This window comes from Nannochloropsis gaditana (assembly GCF_000240725.1).
Source record: "Nannochloropsis gaditana CCMP526 unplaced genomic scaffold scaffold605, whole genome shotgun sequence".
In the NCBI taxonomy this organism is placed as follows: Eukaryota; class Eustigmatophyceae; order Eustigmatales; family Monodopsidaceae; genus Microchloropsis; species Microchloropsis gaditana.
In genome coordinates, this window is record NW_005803348.1 from 1 (window position 1) to 14788 (window position 14788).

Sequence of the window (14788 nt, forward strand, 5' to 3'; positions counted from 1 at the left end):
TCCCTCCCTTCCTCCCTCCCTCCCTCCCTTCGCACCTGTCTCTTCTTATCGTCGCCCAGCACCTCGTAGGCCTCCGTGATCTCCATGAACTTCTTCGATGCCGTCGGATCGTCCTTGTTCGCATCCGTGGGGGAGGGGGAGGGTGGGAGGGAGAGAGGGAGGGAGGGTAAGGGAGGGAGGGAGGGAGAAAGTTAAAAATACTCGACTTTCAGGCTATTTCCACGGTCATCGCGGGTCCAATATGCACATATGGCTGTTGCACATATAAATTTAAACATGTATACACGAGTTTTCCCGTTTTTCGTACCTTCCTCGTCTCACGGCCTCACACCTCCTCCCCCCTCCTCCCTCCCTCCCTCCCTCCCTCCTTTTACCGGATGGTATTTCTTCGCAAGCTCGAAATACTTCTTCTTCACGTCCGCCTTGCTAGCGCCTCGCGGCACGCCCAGCACCTCATAAAAGTCCTTCTTGGCGGCGAGGGCACAGCGGGTGGACGAGTGGAAGGCCCTACAGTGCAAGGTCCTAGAGCAATGGACAAATAAATAAACCGGGAAGGGATCAGGGGCAGAGAATGAGGTGGCGGTCGAGCCGAATGCACGGTCGTCATGCTGCTCTCTAGAAAGAACGTAGAAAAACATGCATCGCCCGTTAAAAACACTTCTGCTGTTGAATGGCTGTATTAAACACTCACACCCGCGAATGCTGCTGTCCACACTGCACTCCCCAGAATCTTGTGACGCTACCATTCAAAACTATTTTCCCTTTCTTCACACTGGGACTGGGCGCACTCCCGCAAAGATGCCTCGTTGACTCCCACCGGGAACGCCTCACTCCTCCGTTTCCTCCGCTTCCCGATACGAGTGACCGACCAGCCACACCCTGGCTATTAGAGCACAGAGCTCTGCTACCACTACATTCAATTCCTCTTGCCACTGCCTTTGTGGCAACTAAGGCGGCCCGCATTCGGTCCTGTGATTGTGGAGGCAGGAGGTACGTGGCGTAACCAACTAGGTTTGGTGATTTAAGTTCGTGGAACGGATATGGAAGCCATCGCAGTATTAAGTCTAATACACCGCGTGTGGAATCAGGGCAAAAAGCAACCTTTCACCGTGACTTCTTCACCACGGGCCTACCCTCTCCTTCCAAGGAACAAGTTCTCGTATCCCCCAGCCCGCCTGCCCTCCCTCCCTCCCTCCTTCCCTCCCTCCCTCCCTCCCTCCCTCCACACACTGTCGCAGCGCCACCTCCCGATGCATGGCTCTCGTTCTCCCTGCCGCACAATTTCTTTTAGCCTCTCTCTTTTACGTGAGGCATTTTTCACACGACAATATGTATCGATAGTTTGCAGCACAGTGACCGTGATGCATTCTGTTCCGGTGTGGCTTGTTGGCTATGAATGGCAGATAACGCGCGAGGCTGCCACTGTGGGATTCCGTCGCCCTACATTCCTTCTCGTTACCGCTTACGAGCACATGCTCAGCCAAATGCACATTGTATCTGACCCGTCAGCGGCAACTTTCTCTGCTTACGTCTCTTATATCATTTGCGATACATACAGGCGTAAATCTATAGTCTGTGAACTTCGCAACAATGGTAAGTCCAACTGCTCTCTCGAGCACCTAGTTTTCCACCGCTTCATCATAGCCACACTCATCGATCTGATGCCTGTGTTTTATTTCTTTCTTGTCCTTTAAAAAATACAGCCTTTCGTCAAGGTTCTTAAGAATAAGCAATATTTTAAGCGGTACCAGACCAAGTTCCGTCGTCGTCGTGGTGAGTGGAGGAGAGGCAGTGAGGAGCGTACGGAAGCGAGTGCGGGCAAAAGGAATGGAGGTAGAAGGTCCAGTCTGAAGAAGATTTCTGAAAAGAGCCAATGGGATCTATGCTTGAAATAGAATCACTCCCTTACTAATGATGGTGCTTTTGAACGCGCGCATTTTTTGTGTCTTGCAGAGGGCAAGACGGACTACCGGGCCCGCAAGCGCATGGTGGCGCAGGACAAGAATAAGTACAACACGCCCAAATACCGCCTGGTGGTACGTGAAGAGGGTGGAAGGGAATGGAGGGGGAAAGGGCGACTGTTTGACGCGGCAGGGTTGGTGCTTGTGAACGAGCTGTGTAGGGGGCAACGACGGGGCCTTACTGTACTTCTTTCGCTTTGATATCATGTTCCTCATCTCGTCCACGCCTCGTTCCTCTCCCGCATGCACATACGCTTGCTCGCGATTGACAGGTGCGTTTCACGAACCGCTACTGCATCGCACAAATTGTCTACGCCACGATTGACGGGGACAAGGTCCTGGCCGCCGCCAACTCGAAGGAGCTCGCTCGCTATGGACTTAAGGTATGTGCAAGATCCTGCCCCCGGGCTATTCTCCCATACCTATGGATGCGAGGATGTTTGTGTATTCTTCCCAAGTACGCTTTTCCTGTCGCGATTCGTTTCCCGCTGCGTCCTCCTCCCGCTCACGTTTTCTCCCTTCCACTGTGCCCATGTGGCTCACCCCCCCAGGTCGGTCTGAAGAACTACGCCGCCGCCTACTGCACAGGTCTCCTCATCGCACGCAGGCTCCTCAACAAGCTGGGCTTGGATGAGGCCTACGAGGGGGTGGACGAGGTAGGGAAGGAAGGAGCGAGGGCGAAGGGGATGGGGACTCGGGGATGCTCAGGTCGAGGGGATTTTAAAGTTGAACTTGAGAATTATGACCTAGCAAGGACTGTTGCATTTACGCCTCGGTGAGTGTATGGCGCGTCTGACCGCTTCTTTCGCCGCTCCTTCCTCCTCCCCCGCCAGCCTGACGGCGAGATAGCGACCACCAAGGACGAGACCAACGGGCGCACCTACTACGTCCCCGAGCTCAACGATGTGCGTCTAGGCTCTTTTTTCTTTCCTTTGTCTCTCTTTTTGGTTTCCCTGTCTAGACTATTTGTTCCATTCTGTCTCCTCGCTTGTTGCCTGTGTTGCCCCGCTCCTTTTGCAGGAGCCCGTCCCCCCCTTGAATATCTCGAATTTATTTCGGAATTATCTTGGAATTATTGGGTGAGGAGGAGGCGACGCGGATGATCTTCTGTGAGCCTTCGAATCTCGCTGTTCCCCGTTTTGTTTTTTCCGAATCTCCCTCTTTTCTGTCCTGTTTTTTTTCGAATCTCGCTTCCCTCTGTCCAGAGAGTCCGTGGTCGTTTGGCTCACTGCCTACCGTCTTCCCCTCCCTCCTGTTCTCATCCCGGGTTTTTCTGTGTTAATTTTTAGGAGAAGAAACCTTTTCGCGCCATTTTGGATGTAGGCATCCAGACTACTACGACCGGCAACCGCATCTTCGGCGTCCTCAAGGTATTGTCCATCCTTCCCTTCCTCCCTCCTTCCCTCCCTCCTCCCCCCCCCCCTTGTCTTTCCCGCGACGTGCCATCTCCCACGTATCCCTTCATCGCCACGTCCAGTGCATGCACTCAGCGCCTCATTCCCCTCTCCCTCCCTCCTTCCCTCCCTCCCTCCTTCCACAGGGCGCCTCGGACGGCGGCCTGGACATTCCTCAGTCGGAGAAGCGCTTCCCGGGGTACGACCGTGACGGCAAGCGGTACGATGCGGACAGCCACAAGGAGCGCATTATGGGCGAGCATGTGGCTGACTATATCAACTACCTGGTGGAGGAGGACCACGAGGCGTACGAACGGCAGTTTGCCAACTATATCAAGGTTGGATATGTCCCCTCCTTTCCCCCCTTTTCTGGCTCCTCGTGTCTTTGATTCGATGGTCACGTGGATCTTTCCGTGAAAGTTGCCTACTCACGCGCGACCCGATGTGTCCTGTCTTTCCTATCGTCTCCCTTCCCATCTCTCCAAAACCCTTTCAGCACGGTGTCTCCGGAGATGATTATCAGGACTTGCTCGAGGAGGTGCATACTGCTATCCGCGAAGACCCGACCGCCGCGCCCAAGACGGAATGGGAAGGAGATCGCACGAAGTACAAGCGTCAGGGGAAGGTGAGGAGAAGGGAGAGTTTGGGAAGGAAGAAGCCGATCGAAGTGTGTGGAGTGAAAAGCAGTTGAAGGCATGCGCTTCTGCCTATACCAGGCACTCACGTCATTTATTTCTTTGACGTTATTTTCACAGCTTTCTTACGAAGAGCGCAAGTCTCGCGTGGCTGAGAAGAAATTGGCCATGGCGGCAGCTGCTGGTGATGCCGATGAAATGGAGGAGGAAGAGGAGGAAGAGTAACCATGGCATTGAATTGGGAGGGGTTGAAATTTGCACGGGCGACAACTCTTGGTTCCGCTTTTCAAGAGAAAAAAGTTGAATCAGCGTATGCTGTCCGGAAAGATCGTTGTCATGTTTATTATGTCATTCATTTTGCTTTCGTTCTTCCATTTTTAGTGTGCATGTATTGAGGTCGAAATTTCTTACGTACGTCTGCGGAGGCGCTTTTCTCCGGAGACGACAAACACCTTTTGAACGACGCAAGTCCTCAAACGCCCTCATCGAATGGATCTGACCTGTTGGTTGTATCCCTTTGAGGTCGAGGCCTGTCAATCCTGCGGATATAGTACTGCTTCTCGTTCGCGTGTGGCCGAGGTTTGTGTAATAACCTTTCTCCGGCGACGATTCCGACGACGGAGAGCCAGAAATGCTTCTAGCAACCGATTTGGCCGCATGGGCCTTAAATGCGGGTAGTCTTGCTTCCAAGACATGCCAGAGACTGCGGTTATTGCCTCCGCAATATTCATGGCAAATAACTGTGGAAAAATCTCTGACTTGTTTTGAATCGTGATTGATTGTCTGATGGGTACGCCCAATGAGGGGCGTCGGAGCAAGTCATTCGTCGGAGTGTGGTTCCGTGAAGCGAGACTACAGAGAAGGCAACCCAAAAATCACCCTATTTGAGATAATTTCTTGTTGTTCATGACTTAAATGTCTTCAGATGCTCAACCAACCCGCCCTTCCTGGACAACACAGGTGTGCCCATTCTATCGCTTGTCGCGTGTGCTCAGAGGTGGTGTTTCCCACTCTGATAAACAAAAATGGTAATGCCATCGATAGTCATGAAATATTTCACGCTCTTCATTGTATTTGCCGCATCGGTACGTGTTTCACTTTCTTTTCTTCCGTATCTCAAGTAATCCTTCAGCTGCTGGGTGGGCTCCCTTTCGATTAGGTCTTGTTCCTCCTCGTTAGATCAGTAGTTTCGCGTTTGCGAGCGTGGGTCATTTACCTGTCAGGAAATGATACCTTGCGACAAATACGGGCATGATACCTTACGGCTTTGTCTTTTTTCCGTCCCAGGCACGTGCCGATTGCCCTCCTGATGGCGCTCTTCAAGTCGCTGTGTCCACAAGCAAAACGCGGGTCAGGAGGGGAGGAGTCACGATGTTCACTCTGACGTTACAGCAAGTCACGGATTGGGGGAATGCCACTGCCATTTACCCTGCGGTAGGTTCAAGGACGAGAAGAAACCTAACGTAGACTGCTCATTTGCCTGTGATTTGCTTACCTTCGCTCTTTTTCCGCATGACACACTTCTCTTCTAACAGCTCATCCTTCCTGTCGATAATCATACCGACCACGACCATGATACCCATCACGATCATGATACCGACCACGATACCGATCATGATCACGATCACGTTGAGTCGGCTCGAAATCTCGCAGGGGGAGGGGGAGGGCATGAGCACGAACATGCGCCTGCCTACTTCCGAAGCGGCCGAATCAAGCCACGCATCTGGAAAAGGTCGCGTTCGAACAGGCCGATCTTTGAAGCACACGATAGCCTGGTTTACTTCATGCTCCCCTCTGACTATGCCACCAGCGTGCCCAACCCCAGGTAACTCCCACAACCTTCAATATTGAGAATTAAATGCTTCATAGCTGGTTATTAGCAGGACGTGTATCAGGCAGTTATTAGCAGAACGTGTATCAGGCAGTGTTGAGTGTGAGCGTGGGTCCGGTTTGTATATTTGTTTGCTTTCTTCAAGAAGGCTTTTGGTTTTCGTGGACGATCCGTGGTCCGTCCACTTGCTTTCTCAGCACGTGCACAGATTCGGAGGGCCATTTTAAGGCCCGCTGCATTACTATCTTTCCTTGTCCAGCCCTCTCATCCGCATCTCCTCATCCCGCCATCCCCACTGTTGCTTTCCTTAAGGAGCATGGGTAAAAAAAGGCCATCGGCTTCAGCGCCCGAGCACGCGTTCAGGTTTGACGTGGTGGTAGGCAAGACGCTGGAAGAGGATCATCTCGAATTTGATCTGGTTATTCTCGACGGCTTGGACGGCAACATCTGCTTTGGTCCGGAACATGTAGAGGTAAGAGGGGAAAGAGAAGGAAACGAGAAGGGAGGCTGATTAGATCCCTATTTTGAACGACAGAGAGTCGGCCTGCTAGAGTATTTAAGGTACATGTCGTCATTAAAAGCTGAAGGAAAGGGAGCACCGCATAGTCTATGATCAATGCAAACATAACCCCGTCAAATACTCAAACTCAATTTCGCTTTGTGTATATAATCTTCACTGAAGAAACTTATGACACTTTCCGCTGCTTTTACGAACAGATTGACGTCTATGGACGCATTCGACCTGAAAGGGATCATTAGTTCTAGTCGGTCGACTTGCATGGGACGCAACTTTGTTCAACACTGAGTCTTCGGGAGGGAAATAAGAATGTGAAAAGCCTTAAAGAAATGAGTTAATGGGGCAAGAAGATAGGTGGAGGGCCACCCAAGCGATATTTTTTGATCGGTGTGTAAGGACTTGCCCATGTGTTGACCGAGTCGCGAAGAATTTAACAAATTATTCCTTATACGAATCCCAACTTGGGTTGTTTAAATCTGAATTTGTTTCTACCTGCAATTCTATGCCCTCTTTTCTTTTGGGTTTTCCTCTATTTTACTCTTTGCTCGCCATTCCATTAGGTCATCTTTTAGAAAAGGGAATCGTGGGGGAGATGAATCTCCTTGCTTGACTTCTCCAAGTAACCAACAGCTCAACTTAGGCCGACACATATTTCGCGCACTTTGCGTAGAAACATGGTGGCAGACCCTGGCATCATACGTACAGAGAATACAGCGAGAGATACGTAGTGTCCTATGCTTGCAAGCTGTAAGCGATGCAAAAGAGAAGGTCCAAAAATTGTCAATCAAAAAGCTGAGAATGGTGATAAAATTGTTATCTTGTAAGAATGTGGAAGCATCCGTCTTTTCTCCCTTGTTCGGTGTCAGGATTAAGATGGGACGACTCTCCCTCCCTTTCACTGCGGATTGTAATTTCTCGGCAAAATGTGGTCATAGGAATATATCTGTCTCAAAAAATAGTGCTGGTATATTTTAAGAGCCTGTTACAGCGAACTGCTTGGGTGGGGAGCAATGGTCAAAGACACTGAGACGTTGTAAAATATTGGCTTCAAAGGTCTGTCTGTGATTGGCTGAAGAGCCTCGTCTTTTGTCTTCTGAAGATACTTGTTCTATCTCCTTCTCTCGCCACAACAATGAAAAGCCTACTATTCGTACACGTCATAGAGTATAAGAGAACAGCTCAATCATTCTTGCCGTTCAGTGATGCCGGTCTGTAGGCTGTCAAATGAGCATTCATTCAGATTGTCAAGGAGATGGAAGGTCCCCTGTTGCATGGCCACTTATACACCGCTTTAAACCTTTAATAGACTCACGACTTTTGTGTTTTTCCAACATTTTTATTTCGAAGAAAAAGCTGACTTTTGTTGGAAATTCTAAATCGCATGTTTTTAGGGATACTCTACGATCGTGAAGCGTCGCTCACACTACGTAGCCTTTTACACAATTTCCGCTGAATTCATGAAATAAATCTACCCGTCTATCATCATGCGTGTGTATTTTGTATAGCAAGGAAATGCCTCTCTGTATGGGATGATGCGTGTTGACTATCAAAAACACCTCTGTCGACCGGCAAATCAGTCAAATACCGCAGACCGAGAGCTCTTAGAGCCTCGAACAATAATCCAACCATAATAGCTCCTAAAGCTTAAATAAGAAGAAGGCTCGGCCACCCACTCAGTTTCCCGTGCACGGCGTCGAAGAAAAAATCGCCGTCCTCAACAGGGCTGGACCGGTAGTGCTGGGAATTCCTGGTAGGCTCCTGGTCTCTAGACTGGACACATGTATGGGGCCCGGCGATATCGGAGGCGGGTCTTCTTAAGGCTTACCGGCAGGCACCCTGCGGGTGGCCACGGGCGCAATTGCACTGCGGTCGTTTGGGCCGCTGCTGGACAAAATCTTGCGGACAGTTCGCATTTTGGTAGGTGTGCGTCTTCGACAAGCTGAAATGGACGGCAATTGTGAGAATTTCTTGGTCTGGGTGGCGCCTCCAAAGTGAGGGTCTATGACGCCATATCAGTCATCAGATCCGGACTCGCCGCCCTAGGAAAGAATAACAGATGTGCCGAGCAAGAAAGCCAAGTGTGTGCAGTGACTGTGTTCAAGCGAAGTCGTTTTGAGCGTGTTTTGCCGATGTCCAGTTGTGGATCGAGCCTACGCTTCGATGCAGACGACCTAGTGTGACAGAAAAGAGTGAAGGTTTGGATTGAAAATTGCCACATGAACAAGCCGTCGTGGAAAGCACTGTGCACGCTGGCCAATCAGCTCGTTCACCGGTCAAACAGCGTGCTACAATGCCAATTTTTTCTCAATCCCACATGCACACTTTCCATTGTCTTTATGAATACTGCTTTTTTTCAGGAATTGGTGCACTTAGGCTCAATTCAAGAATTGACATCAAGTATGAATCTGGAGGAGGAATTCTGAGGCGGCGACTTCCCTGAAGTTTAGCCTGGTGGCAACGCGGGCCGAAGTTGGGATGGATAGACCCACACCCCCTTATGGCAGCCGTGAAATTAGCGGAACAGGACATGCTGAAGTTAAAGTGCGCCGTGACAAGCGGGAAGACGGAGTCCGAGGCGCCCTTGAAACGGGGGCCTCCGCTATGGAGAAACGTCCGCAACAAGACAGAATGCCAATAGATCCTGCAACGAAGCGTAAAATATGTGTTGACCACGTGTATGCCGAAGAAGGGTGTATGCGTTGGGGTTGTCCTTTTGCGCACGTTGAAAACACGTGTGGGAGGGGGAAAGCGGGTGGTAGGAAAAGTGGTGGGAACGAAGGCGAAGAATTCGACGCGACGCGAAGTGCAAGACAGGACATCAACAATGACGATCCTGGGCAACAAACAAGGTACGTGGGGCCTCGGTGCCTCCCGGGATTTTTATTTCTCTCTCCGGACATATCAACCCCACGAGCCAGAATATCTCAAACCCATACCTAGAGCGCGGGCCTTACACCTGAACCCCGCCCCATCACTTTCACGCATGCTCACCACCTGCACACCACCGCAGTATATCCACGCACCAGGGAATGGACACGCACAAGGAGCCTGTTTCCTCTTCCTCCCTCGTAGCTCCCAGAGAACCCACCTCCTCCAAGCCCTCTACCCTCCCCAGAGGCGCAGATAAACCACGCACGGGCCTGCGGAGTGGTGGTCAGAAGTCACAAACCGGCGAGCATACGGATAGAGGAGATTTGAGCACAGGCATAGAGGAGCAAGCGGAGCCAAGGACGGGCGTGGCGGATGAGGGGGGTGGCGAGGAAGCGTCCGGGGGAGTGGGGGAGGAAGAAGGAGCGTTGGTCGACAAAATTGGGGACTTGCACCTGAAAAAGGCGGTCGCCACGGAGAAGGAGGGAAGCGGAGATGGAGGGGGTGGGCTGGGACCGGCAGGAGGGAGCGAGGGTGGCATATTCACAATGGAAGCGGCCCATCCGCCCTCCTCCACGGTGACCCTGCCGCCGCCGTTCCGTCTCGGTCCTGCCTCCCTCTCCGCTCCCCAACTTTGCCCGGGGTCCTCCTCTCGTGCCCTCGTAAAGCAGTCGTCGGACCCAGGCGCGGTCCCGGCCTCCCTCCCTGTGCTGGTATGGTAACGGTGGACTCTCCCCTGTCGGCGGGAACGTACCTTCAGCCTCCTCGCCTTTTTTTAANATATATATATATATATACGTGGCACACGCGCGTGTTTTCTTTCCTTTCTGTCCTCCTTTCCGACGAGTTCTGCTTGGCATAGAAATGGGTATCAGCTTAGCTGGCGTCCACGTCACGTCAGACCCTCATTGCCCTCTCCTTGACCTTCCCCCTCCCCCCTCCCTCCCTTCCTGCCTTGTCAGGGCTCCGGTTTTCAACGCATGCCTCGAGATATCGAAACTGGCAGGCGGATCTGCTTTTATTTCAACAATAAGGGTTGTTCCATGGGAGAGAAGTGCGCCTTCGTACATGTCAAGGTGGGTGACAAGGAGGGCGGGAGGGAGCCGGTGAAGTGAGGAGGGGGGGGTTGAACGAAATGAGAAAGAAAGACTAGGAGAAGTGCTCGCGGTCTGCGTGTGATATGGAAGAAACTGAGAGAAGGACAACTCGAGTTTAAAAGGGGTGAAGAGGAGCGGGCAAATACGGTGAAGATGGGTACGCCAAGCGCCCACGGCCGCAGTCAGGGGGAGAAAACGCCGGGTTTAGTCTCAGTCCTCCGCCCGATGTATCCAGTGACTTGACATCCCTCTCCTTCTCCCTCCTTTTCTCTTCCCCCCCTTGCTCTTCAGGCTGACTCCTCCCTCATCACCCCGGGAACAGCCCAGAAGCCCCCTCCTGGCTCGGACAAGCTCTCCACTGGCCTCTCTTTCCTCCCTCCCTCCTTCCCTCCCTCCTTCCACGCCTTCCTCCCTCCTCCCCTCCCTCCCCACGAGGCTCGAGAAAGGAACTGTCCCCGGGGCGCACGCCGGCTTTCACCCCCTCTCCCCGCTGGTCTCATCGCGCGGTCGCCTTCTCTGGAAGACGGAATGTCCTGGGTACCTCATCCATCATACTTCCCTGTCCCTCAGGAGGAAGGGAGGGGTCGGCGGGTGGCGCGAAGGAAGGAGCGGGGACCTCCTCTAAGGAAGGGGAAGCAGCTCTCGGAGTCAGAAATTGGAGACGGACCGGAGGAAGATCCGCCTGAGGACGGGAAGGCGGAAGGCGGGGAGAAGGGAGAGGGCAAGGGAGGGGACAGGGGGGATGTCTTCGTGCCCAGCCGGTCGCAGGAGTCGACGGAAGCCTCTCCCCTGCTTCGACAAAGTAGAGGGGTTGGTGGGGATGGGAGGGAGAGGGGGCGGCGGGCGGCAGGAAGGCCGCAGGAGGGAGGAGGGGCGGTGGAGGCTCGAGAGGAGAGGATTGCTTCTTCTTACCCTCGGAGTGCGGCGGCCCCCCTCCCTTCGCACGTACCACCTCACATGGTCCCAACCATCCCCACGCCTTACTTCCCTCCAGTGACCGAGGGCGCTTTTCCCCCTTCTCCGCCCGTTCCACCGGGAGCGTATCCGTATGCATATGGAGCGGCGTATCAGCATCCCTTCCTCCCCCCCTCCCTTCCTTCCCTTCCTCATGCCTCTCCGTCCGGCGTCCCTTACCCCGCTGCGCCACCCTACGTCATGTGGTACCCCTACGTCGCTCCCTCCTACGATTCACACCTGTCCTATCCCACAGCACACCTACCGCCCTACCCTGAGAACCCCTCTCGGCCCGGGCAGGGGCCGTGGGAGGGGGGGGAGACGGAGGGGGGGGGAGACGGACATTATTGAAGAGACAGGGGAGAATAACGGAGCTGAAGCTGCGGGGGAAACAGATGAAAAAGGAGTGTCTCGGTCTTTATGACGCACATGGCCTGTACCGGCGAGGCCTGATCTCCTACACCTACGCCCAGTCCCGCCCGTTACGCCGTTTCCGCTTTCTGCCCCCTTTTATTGCGTCCCGACAGCTTTCCTTTTGGTTCACATTTTATTTTTATTTCCCTTGTTCCACGTTTTGGCGGTGGAAACTGATAGATGCGGCGAACGAAAAGCAATAACTACCGGCTGAAGCACGATAGAAACAAAGACCGACACCTGGGGGACTCGTGTGAAGTAGGGCTACACCACTCCAATACCAAAAGAGGAAAAGACTGCATTCCACACTCAGAGAGGAAGGAGTGTGATGCGTGGAATTCACACGTGTGGGTGCAGATTCTCTCTCTTTTCTTACAGTACATCCCTAGCACGCGGGCGGTTTCCCTCTAGTAGTTGGGGGAAAAGGCATGAAAGGGTGTCAGCATGAAGACTTAAACAGTCATTCGATGAGCTTGGTGTGTCGTACCCTTGCACATATGTCCTGGTTGGTCGAGGGAGAAAGCAAGGACCTCTACAGCATTACGGCGATGAGTGCGAACGAGCATACTCGTGTCTTCATTTCAAACTTTGACAACAGAGAAATCGATCAAATGGCTTTTGGAAGAAAATGAATGGAATGTAAAGCTCGGCGCGACAGGGCAGCATTGTGTACCTGTGGTTGTTTTGTAGTCAAGTAACTGATAGTGCATTTAAACAATAATGTACCTTCAAGTAAAAGCGTCCATCGAGACTTCAAAAAAGGTCACGCGGCTGCCTGTGGATCATTATTTTCTTTGTTGTCTCACATTTGAATGGCGTCACAACGTTGGCTGCGCGTATGCATGGCCAGTAGAAACTGGGACGCATCCCGGCGAGGAAATCGTTGATGCTGATCCTCGAACTTTCCTTAGACGATCGAAGTCAGATTTCACTCCGGGGGCGGAGTGGTTGTTCGGATATTTTTACTCTCCTACTATCCAGACGAGAGACTGATGACTACCTGTGTATGCCACGCGATTTTTCAACCGTTGCACCTTTCTGTCGATCCTTTCCCTCCTTGTGTACTATTTTCTCAGATTCATCGACGAGCATCAGGGTAGGTCTCTACCAAACAACTTCTTTAAAAGCGCTGCGTCATGTCAAAGCTGTACTGTACACTGAAATCACCTTTTCCTGTTTGACTGATGCGTCCCAGCGACAATATGAAAAAGTGGCTAGAAGTTATTTGAAACCTTGGTAGGCAGGTCCACTTAGACGTCTTGTGCTACCACCTGCCTCCATGCAAAAGCACCTAGGAATCTACAAACACCTACATACCCGGATTCTGCCTCGTACATACAATTCTACACAGGGATTGCTCCCCAAATATAATTATCAGATTGTATAATACAGGAAGCAGATGGGTGGAATTTCCCAAGGCTGCTCTAGATATATAGTTCACTGATTTTTGACACGCTTCGATCAATCAATATCTGCCGCCTCGACCGTGGGCGTCTTGGGACCAGAAGATGGAATGTGGAGCGCAGCGCTGTAAAGTGTGACAAAAACGCGGCAGTCAATCTCTTGCTATCATGGTTCCAAAAAAGATATATCAGCGCTCAGATGGCGATCAAACAACCACCTTTCCAGCCCGGCATGCTGCTGGCTGTCTATTCCTACCCCAGTAACAGTTCAGCTTGCTTACCGATTTATTATCCCATCCTTGTTCCGGAAGGCTTGCCAGAAGGTGTGTAACCATGAGTTCAGAGGCCACTGAGCACGGCCCCTCGAACCGTCATTGGAAGCCGCAGAAAGAGGACATCTTGGTTACAATAGATAGAAAATTGTATAATTTAGCGCGAAAATTGCCATACATGAGCACGTCAAGTGCTAAGACCCTTTCCCTCATTCTCTTCCCCTCGCTTTTTTAGCCCCGTCAAAGCCACCCCTTACGTGGCGTCGATCCAAAAGCGGTAGGCAAACCCCAATGCCCGCAGGGACTGGAACACGAGCAAGGTCATCCACACGCTAAATAGCTGCCCTGCGCCGCTCCCTACGAATGCAGTCGCATCCCGTCCGCGCGTGGTCAAATGGAGGAGGCTTCCCGAGAGGAGAACGCATAGACCCATCAGACGGGCCTACATTGTGAGTAGATGTTTGTTTGAACGGAAAAAGGATCTGTTGAATTTGAAGGCAGGCGGGCGGCGTGGAAAACCATTCCCCGGTCACTCAAAGTCCGCACATCTGCCTGGTTGCATTCTTCCGCGCGAATGAATGTGAGCACAATCAGGCATTTGTCACAATGGAGAATCGCGACGTTCATTGCATCCCTCTAAAAGTTCCAAATTTCCTTTCTTTAACCCATATTCCGGACCTGTGTACCTGATAATCGAAGTCTTGGGCTCCTTGCAAAATGCCTCCTCCGACCTGTGGAGGTTGGGCCCGGACGTGAGGAATGGTTTCTGACCGGCCTCGATGGGGCATGAATCCACCGCGACAAATTACAAAGCATCCTCGATGGGGCATGAATCCACCGCGACAAATTACAAAGCATCCTGGTCGTCACGTTGCTTAGCAGAGGCAGGATAGAATAAATAATATAAATTGTCACAACGCACCTACCTGCACGATGGCGGTGACGGGGACGAGGAGGGATACGATCCAAAGGATGGGTCGTAGCTGGGAGAGGAAGGGAGAAAGGGGGGGGGAAGGAAAGAAAGAGCAGGGGGGAAAATTACGGCTTGTGAGCTCCTTCATGAAGGCCTAGGAAAGCAAGAGGATGTAAAATTGTGGAAAGCCCGTCCTCCTCTGGTATCAAGTTGAAATAAGCGAGCTTAACGCCAGCTCACGTCTTTCCAATCACTGACTGGCAGCATGGCTTATGGCTCCTCTTCCTTCTTTCCTTCCTCCTTCCTTCCCTTTCCCCTACTCTCTCGCCTGCTCTGACCCCACCTTCAGGGCTGCTGCGGTGTCCAGTTTGAAAACAGACCAGCTGTGCACCGAAGCACCCCCTAGCAGGTAAATAATGCCAAAAAAGGATCCACCCGCACTCCCATATTGCAAGAGCCGCCTTCCCACCTGAGCAGAGGGCAGCAGGGAGGGACCCTGAGAGGACATGAGGGGAGAAGGAAGGGAGGG

The 14788-nt window shown here is 52.2% G+C and overlaps 4 protein-coding genes across 4 annotated transcripts; 3 read left to right on the forward strand and 1 right to left on the reverse strand.

Annotated features, from left to right (window-relative positions):
• The first annotated feature begins 1548 nt into the window (after nt 1-1548).
• Nucleotides 1549-4273, forward strand: RP-L5E (large subunit ribosomal protein L5e). The gene is made up of 10 exons (XM_005854154.1): nt 1549-1593; nt 1704-1773; nt 1954-2036; nt 2234-2344; nt 2513-2617; nt 2795-2866; nt 3251-3331; nt 3502-3693; nt 3852-3980; nt 4111-4273. Exons 1-10 carry the CDS (start codon nt 1591-1593, stop codon nt 4213-4215), a joined length of 951 nt encoding a protein of 316 aa, XP_005854216.1. The 5' UTR covers nt 1549-1590; the 3' UTR covers nt 4216-4273.
• Nucleotides 4274-4939: 666 nt separating this feature from the next.
• Nucleotides 4940-6765, forward strand: NGA_0607420 (uncharacterized protein). Its single transcript, XM_005854157.1, has 4 exons — nt 4940-5075; nt 5278-5424; nt 6081-6293; nt 6539-6765. The coding sequence occupies exons 1-4, from the start codon at nt 5016-5018 to the stop codon at nt 6578-6580; spliced, it is 462 nt and encodes a 153-aa protein (XP_005854219.1). The 5' UTR covers nt 4940-5015; the 3' UTR covers nt 6581-6765.
• A 1927-nt stretch (nt 6766-8692) lies between these two features.
• Nucleotides 8693-11608, forward strand: NGA_0196400 (uncharacterized protein; the record flags this gene model as incomplete). The annotated part of the gene is made up of 3 exons (XM_005854155.1): nt 8693-9187; nt 9349-9919; nt 10595-11608. Exons 1-3 carry the CDS (start codon nt 8814-8816, stop codon nt 11606-11608), a joined length of 1959 nt encoding a protein of 652 aa, XP_005854217.1. The 5' UTR covers nt 8693-8813.
• Nucleotides 11609-13605: 1997 nt separating this feature from the next.
• NGA_0196600 (uncharacterized protein) lies at nt 13606-14407 on the reverse strand (the record flags this gene model as incomplete). Its single annotated transcript, XM_005854156.1, has 3 exons — nt 13606-13788; nt 14033-14112; nt 14269-14407. Coding segments are annotated over 3 exons (402 nt in total), but the record flags the coding sequence as incomplete, so codon positions are not given.
• Nucleotides 14408-14788: the final 381 nt, after the last annotated feature.